The following is an 8,392-nucleotide window of genomic DNA, read 5'->3' on the forward strand; positions in this document are numbered from 1 at the left end:
AAATATTATAATTTTTGATATTCGGAGAAGAAGACGATATAGCTTATAATAAAGAAGGAGAAGATGGTTAATATTTTTAGATAATTTAAGAATTAAAGTTTAGAGTTTTGTAATTCCAACAACATTTAAGAAGATCCAATTCATGGTCTTGAGGCATAATTTATCTAAAAAAAAAAAAAACTCGTTATTTTCGTAATGGCAGTAATACCCTCCTACGTAATCCTATCGACTGCGGTACCCTTCACCCGAATGCTGCGAGGAGGGGCGCTCAAAAAACGCAGAACACCTGAAAACCAGCGCTAATCTTTACTAAATCCACTGAGAAGAACAGTGCAAGGAGATGGAGAGAGATCGATGATCGCGTGAGCTCATCAAAGGAGGAGAAGCCATGGCGATCTCTGGAGATCTGAAGGCCTTCGGCACCTTCGCCTCTTATCATCCCAAGCACCCCTTGCGACCCGCCCTCTCCTCCTCAAAGGTCTGTTTGCTCCTATCTTTTGTCGAACAAAAAAAAAATCTCGTATTGAATCCGTTTCAACCTGTCTATGTTGGTGAATTCTGGTTATTTTAGCTGCAAAAGGATCCAATTTTAATCATTTTTTCTTATTTTAATTTGCTTTATTGGTCAAGATCTAATCTTTTACCTTCTTTATTGCTCTAATCGCTGCACATTCGAGGGTTTTTTTTTTTTTAACTATGTTTGAGTGATTTGTGGTAATATTGTTAAGAAACTCTGGTTGTGCTTTAGGAGAAAAGCCCCACTATAAACCCTTTGTTGTCCTCCCCATGAAGTTTCTACTTGAATCGCTTATTATAATTGAGGCAGAAGCAGCAATTTGGGAAAGGGGAAGAACTTATGGAAGCAAGGAACATGCGGTGGCCTTTTTCAGTTTATCGATGCAAGGCTTCCGTGAACGAAATGCATCCATTCTCACTAGAAGCTGACCATGTTTTATGAACTTATTTGGTTGGCATCTTCTTATTTCAATGCATCATATCGCCCTGATTTTAACGTTAACTTTGGACCAGTGCTGATGCTCCAGTTCCAGAGGTGGGTTTGGATTCAGAATTTTAAAAAATAGCTAAATGAACCTTGAGTTCCATATGCCAAGACTTACATTTTGACCATGTCAAATTTGTAGCCATGAACTTCTCATTATACTTGTTTAATATATATCTTGTTAGCAGTGTACATGACTTATATCCTTCCATAATTTGATGAACTTAAATTGCAAGATAAGTAGGTTTTCTAGCCTGCCGCTTGATGTTATAGATTTCGTTTGCATGCTGGTTGGCAATACCTGCCTCATGTAAATTGGATAGGGTTTGTCTATCATGACATGATTATTGCTACTCTTGTTATCAGCACCATATTCATCATTCCCCACTGCTATGTTCATTTCCATTCTCTCTCTTTTTGTCTTTGTCTGAGCCTTAATCTTCATTTCATCATCCTCACCTGACTACTCATTTTCTTGTGCATCTAATGCTAGAAACTCCATCTCAGTGACTTCTCTTATGGTGAATTATAGTCTATGTGCAATAAAAATATCCTCATCTTTTCCTCTGTTTTGGTTCCTTTTACTAAATATAATGCTATGATGGCAACTTATCAGCCTCTGCAACTTCCTTCAAATCTCCCCTCTTCTAGACATTGCGTTAATGAATTGAAAGACTTACAACCTTTACATGTTCGTACTAATGTCATTTCTAGAAATTTAAAAAGCCTTGGGCTTGGCTTGCAGATAGTCAAATGCAGCATTCTGGATTCAGCAGTTAGATTGAAGAATATTTGTTGAACCACAGGCTGCCACATGTTATTCACAAAATTGGTTTGCTCTGGGAATTCATGCTAACTTGATTGCTGTTTAGTTTGAGAAAATTGGAGACGAGAACCTCAGTAGAGTATGTGGCCTCCAATAATAAATTTGGTAGTGTTCTCGTAAGGGTCTTACCCCCTGCAGCATTTTGTTCTAGGATAAGCTTTTGCTGGTTCAATCACTGCTCAGGTTGTAAGATGTGTATGCTGATTTGCATTTTCTCATTTAACGGACACTCTATATGCAAGTGTAAACCATTGGATACCAGTAAGGTGAACATCTGAGACATTTCCTTTCGTTCTTTCTATTTTAGACTTGTCTGTACTACCTGATTCCATCTTGAAACACATGAAAGTTGAGATTTTTATTTGGTAGAACTTACAAAGGCACAAGAAAAAGTTATGCAATTACCTGCTTAAACAGGAAAATTTTCTATTTGAACATCCAGTGCATAACCGACAATTGTAGTCATTTTAGTGGGCTGAACCTACCCACTATCATGATATATGAATCAAAGTTCCATGATGATTTTTTCTTTCCCATTTTTCAACTTTTCAGTTTTACAGCAAGTCTGTTTTGATTTGCTGTGCAAGACTAGCAAATTGCAGTAATAAACAACTCCTAAACATTATTTTATTTTGTCTATGCTTCTGATTGTTATTAAAGGTCTGTCTGATAAGCTGAAAGTGTATGTTAAGAAAAGGTCGGCTAGTATTTTCAACACTTTGCCTTTCTTTCCTGGCCTCTGGCAGTCCAGAAGAGTATAATATGCACTTTTTTCAGGTGCCATGATGTGAGTGAGCATGTGATAGCTAGACCCTGTTTTCAATTTCTGTTTTCACCTATGACTTGTGTTTGGCTCCGAATTTGATACTTATTTATAGTCTATACAGAAGCCATGTGTATCTTTTTCCTATGAAGCTTTTCTTGGTCACAGCAGCTTGTTGTTGCTCTACTTGACTGCTTTACCTACCAACTATGTGTACAATGCATGTATCTTTTATTTTTCAAACTTAAGGTGAGAGCGTGTGGGAAAATATAAACTGATGCAAGTCTTAAGATTTATCAATTTTATATGATAATGGATTCTCATATGAATCCTTTGTGGTGTGCGATGATGTGATTGTCATGTATGACAACACCCTGTGTCAGGCTTGCACTATCGTTTTGACTTTTGACATAGAGTATGGAAAGAATTTTGTATTTAATATTGGAATTACCATATCATAAACTATGGTATTTAACTCATGGAGTAACTTTCCCGTTACTGTTTGTTAAAGAGGCATCGAATGCTTATAAGTCATGAACTGGTCTACCTATGAGCGTTGGAAGAGTGAAAATGGTCCCCCCATTGCCCAAGTTAGTTGCAATAAAAGGCCCGTTGACAAGTTGCTCCAGTGACACTTAAATTAAATATTCCTTCAGACATCTTTCTAAGTTATGAATTCCTTAAGTGATGCAGATCTAAATATTTTTTTAACCTATACCATGGCAGAATTAAATCTTGAATGGTTGCAGAGTTTAGCAAGCTGGGATCTAGTTTCTTATGACAAAGTAATTTATTTTCATATGAGTCTTGCTAATCCCTGAATTTTTTGTTTACAACTGCTATCTTGAAATCCCTAGATAATTCCATTTTCCATGGTTGTATGTTGAATAGAAAATTATTGTATTACTATTTTTCAAAAAAAAAAAAAAAAACTGCATTACTGCATAAGTAGTTAAGTTTAACCATGCATTTCATTCTCTTTTCTTCCAAATAAAATGCATATAGAATATCATGTATCAATGCAATCAATTTCTATTAAAGTTTATGATTGAAAATGTACTTTAAAGGTTTAACAGGACATTAACGGCACAAAATATACATGTTGAAGCTGGCTTTTCTGAACCTAGTGGGCTGGTTTTTCTTTGTTCACTGTATTCAATACTACTGAGAATATCCATTATTGTCACCATTTGGTGAAAATATAAGAGTGAAGAGTCTCTGGTTTGTCCCCCCCTCCCCCTCCCTTTTTTTTTTGGTAGTATTCAAAGGTCATTATTGCATCAGAGTTTTAGCTTTGCAGGCTTCATTCTATAATTCAAAATCATCATGTTATCATGTTGACATTCTGTCATTTATACTTCAACTCTATCTGTGATTATATGATCGCCTTTTGCTGGGGCATATCCCAATGAAACATTTTAAGTGGTTGCTGTTATCATACAGGTACAGCTTGGTAGATTTCTTAATAGAGGATCTAATGATCTTAGGATCACACCTAAATGGCCACATATGGAACCCCCATCTTCTGGTACAGCACAAAATGATCACCGGTGCTTTGGGATTGGAGGAAGCAAACTCTCCTCAGCAACCATTAGTCAAGATGCTGAAGGATTTCTTCTTAATGCTATCAACATGAACTTCTTTGATCGTTTGAGCTTGGCATGGAGGATTCTTTTTCCCACCAGAACTGCAAGAAGAAAATCCAATGCAAGGATTGCTAAGCAGAGGCTTAAGATGATCTTATTCTCTGATAGATGTGCGGTCAGTGATGAAGCAAGGCAAAAGATTGTTCGCAATATCATTGAATCCTTGTCTGAATTTGTTGAGATAGAATCTCAGGATAAAGTCCAACTTAATGTCTCAACAGATCCAGACCTTGGTATGGTATACTCCGTGACTGTCCCTGTCCGGCGTGTGAAACCCGAATACCAAGATTCTGAGGAGGATTACAGGGGGAAAATAACAGGCATCACGTACAAGGACACAGGAGAGACATCTGAGACTGTTGATGTCACATTTGATTTCTTCATCCCCAATGAGAACTAATTAGAGTTTTTTTTATTTGTTTCTTTCCTTTTTGTTTAACGCAGAAAGAAAATTTCATCATGCTTAGGAGTGTTGTTCTTCATGTTTAGCTGCTGAAATTTTCCTGTAAGCTTTTGAACTCTTTTGGAACCCACGGGTTTTGTATATATTTGACATTTGCGAACTGACTGCAGGATTTATTTGGAAATGCTTGCAATTATTCCTTTGTTGATGTAAATGGTCAGCAGATGCTGCTATGCCGGTCAACATTTGAATATGTCTTATATGCTTGCATGTGAAAATGAACTCTGGTGTAACATGTGTACCTGTATGAATAGCATCCAGTAAATGCACATACTTGCGCAAAGTTTGCGGGCATGTAAATGAACATAAAAACAAAAATAACTTTAAGTACATCAATATTCACATGTGCATGAACTGTTTCCAAATTCCATGTTTATCTTCATACTCTTATAAAAGCTTCCAAGGATTTTGTGGAAGATATAATATGCTTATTGCAGACAAGAATTCGGTCCGTCACGTGAGGTATTGTTTGTTCTGTTTCATGGACCTCACGGTTTTACCCTTTGAAAGGCGCCTCACGTTGAAAAAAAAATTTTCTTCTTATAAACGCAAGTTTTCCTTGACTCACAACCGATGTGGGACTATTGGTGTCCTCCATATTATTAGAATCACAACAGAGCCCCCCAATCAAAAGGGACTCTGATGTGTATAGTTCGAAGAGTCCCACAGTCAGCCGAGACGGTTCTCGATCTCAGAGAATCGAGGCGGACCTCGATCTCTACTTGGTGCGTCATTGTTGCGGATAAGGGCTCGGTCCGTCACGTGAGGTATTGTCCGTTCTGGCTCATGGGCCTCACGGTTTTACGGGCATGTAAATGAACTTAAAAACAAAAATAACTTTAAGTACATCAATATTCATATGTGCATGAACTGTTTCCAGATTCCATGCTTATCTTCGTACTCTTATAAAAGTTTCCAAGGATTTTGTGGAAGGTGTAATATACTTGTTGCGGATAAGGACTCGGTCCGTCATGTGAGGTATTGTCCGTTCTGGCTCATGGGTCTCACGATTTTATCCTTTAAAAAATGTTTCACGTGAGAAGAATTTTTTTCGCCTTATAAATGCGAGTCCTCCTTGACTCACAGCCGATATGAGACTATTGATGCCCTCCACATTATTAGAACCACAACAGAGCCCTCCAGTCAAGAGAGATTCTGATGTGTATAGTCCAAGGAGCCCCATAGTCATCGAGGCGGACCTCGATCTCAGAGAATCGAGGCGGATCTCGACCCCTACCTGGCGCACCATTGTTGCAGACAAGGGCTCGACCTGTTACGTGAGGTATTATCTGCTCTGGCCCATAGGCCTCACGATTTTTCTTTTTAAAAGATGCCTCACATGGGAAGAATTATTTTCTTCTTATAAATGTGAGTCCCCCTTGACTCACAACTGATGTGGGACTATTGGTGCTCTCCACATTATTAAAATCACAACAAAGACCGACCCCGACTTTGGTCTCCATGACTCCGACTATGCATCAGTCGAAGAGACAGTTCCGATTCTTCATTGATCGATCGAACTAATTGTGCCGACTTATTGTTGGCTTGTCGATTAAGATCGATCGACCGACTAATATTCAACTACCGACCAACGACAGACGACTTGACCGTCGGCATAACAGAACTAATAGTCGATGGTCGCTCACAGATTCTACCGACATATGGCCGGCTAGTCAACTCAGACATACTATAACCGTCACGAATGGTTACCGGCCGCATATCACGGTGCAATCAGTGAGAATTAATGATTCACTATGCGATTATGGCCCGATGATTTAGTATCATAAAACACGGGATCACGTCCGACGGTTACGAGAACCTCATCTATAAAAGGAGGTAAGGGAAACAGGGTTGGTAAGCCAACTTTGGGTCAAAACTTTGCTACTTCTTACATTCAACTCTTGTTCATCAACTTTTCTCTCTGACTTAGGCATCGGAGGGTCCCCGTCGGACATAAATCCAGTCTGTGTGGATGCTGTCTTGCAGGTGTTCGTTTTCGATGACAGGCGACGGAGAGTTGGCCGCAACAGATTGGCGTGCCAGATAGGGGTTGAGATCGTATTCACTATGGCAAAAATCAGGGCCCAGCATTCTACTGCAATCGGATCGGCGAGACACTCTTCCCATTGGAAAGAGATTTCTCTCCCTCCTCCAGTAGCAGAGCCTAGTTTCTCACGTCCTGTGATCACCACGGACGTCCAGATCGCTGCACTTGTGCAGCAGATGAATGTTCTCACGGAGGCAGTCAAAAGCCTCCAACAGCAACAAACCCAGCAGCAACAGCCACCGGTGGCACAGTTGATGCCATCCAGGCACAGCTGCCGTCATCCAGGGTGATCACCGTCTCCTTGTCCGGAGCGACCGTCTCGGCTTCTCCGTCGAGACGAACAATGACATTCTTGGCACTCTCGGTATGCCACTCATCATTCCCAGCGTTCCCCTCTCCTTCCCATCTCAATAGTATTAGAAAGGAGAAACAACTGCGAATGCCCTCTGTGTCTCCTTCAAACTCGTCGAGTGGTTTTACCCTCGAAGTTTTCCAATGGCGATTCGATGATTATGAATGTAAATTTCAAGAGATCAATTGCCAACTTGCTCAGCTTCAAGTGGAAGATCGGAAGTCCTCCAACGACTACGACTTTCACACCACCCAACCGCTTTCTCGAATGTCTTAGACCAACCGATCCCATCTCGGTTCAAGATGCCTCAGGTGGAGCCATACGATGGATCCACTGATCCGATCGACCACCTTAAGAGCTACAAGGCTCTCATGACGATTCAGGAGGCGACGACGCCCTCTTATGCATCGGCTTCCCGGTAACTCTTTGGAAAGCTGTTCGAGTCTGGTACTCCAGACTTCAGTCGGAAAGCATATATTCTTTCGGGCAGCTAGAACATTCTTTCGTGGCTCACTTTAGTACCAGCCGAAGGCCGCCACAAACTTCTGATAGTCTCTTCTCGATTAAGCAAAGAGAGACTGAAATACTTCAGGATTTCATGGCTCGTTTTAATGCGGCCACGCTTGAGGTCAAAGATCTCAATAAAAATATGGCCATATCGGCCATGAAAAGGGGTCTGAAGGGACCTCGATTCACATATTCTTTGGACAAAACTCTCCTTCAGACTTATGCTGAACTTCTGGAGTGTGCATACAAGTATATGCACGCGGACGAAGGAGTTTTTGATCGATGCCAGACAGAAGATAAAGGTCAAAAGAAGAAGAAATAGAAGAAGGGAGGAGCTTCGATCGAATCAAGTTGGTCAGTTTCTAATAAACAAACTTCGCCTTGAAGACGAAGTCCAAAATCGAGTTATGGCAGGTATGACTCCTATACTCCTCTTTCTGCTCCTCGTGCATAGATCTTCATGGAGATCGAAGGAGCAAAATATCTACGACACCCTCCATCGATGAAAGCATCATCGAGGAACCGCGATTGAAGGAAGTATTGCCGGTTCCATCATGATTATAGTCACGATATCGAAAATGCATTCAACTCAGGGATGAGATAGAAGCCCTGATTCGATGAGGCTACCTCGAGAAATACTGGAGAGATCTGCCGACTCAACCTCCTTCCGATCGACGACCTCAACCAACTGAGAAAGCTGTAAATAATCAGCCGACTGCGGAGGTGATCAACATGATCTCTGGACGACTGAATTGAGGAGCAACTTTCAAAGAAGAGTCGACGAAATG

The 8,392-nt window shown here is 40.4% G+C and overlaps 1 protein-coding gene across 1 annotated transcript; it reads left to right on the forward strand.

Annotated features, from left to right (window-relative positions):
• Window positions 1-235: 235 nt before the first annotated feature.
• LOC105056013 (cell division topological specificity factor homolog, chloroplastic) lies at window positions 236-4,822 on the forward strand. Its single transcript, XM_010938075.4, has 2 exons — window positions 236-478; window positions 4,033-4,822. Exons 1-2 carry the CDS (start codon window positions 389-391, stop codon window positions 4,633-4,635), a joined length of 693 nt encoding a protein of 230 aa, XP_010936377.2. The 5' UTR covers window positions 236-388; the 3' UTR covers window positions 4,636-4,822.
• The last annotated feature ends 3,570 nt before the right edge of the window (window positions 4,823-8,392 follow it).

This window comes from Elaeis guineensis, chromosome 13 (assembly GCF_000442705.2).
Source record: "Elaeis guineensis isolate ETL-2024a chromosome 13, EG11, whole genome shotgun sequence".
In the NCBI taxonomy this organism is placed as follows: domain Eukaryota; kingdom Viridiplantae; phylum Streptophyta; class Magnoliopsida; order Arecales; family Arecaceae; genus Elaeis; species Elaeis guineensis.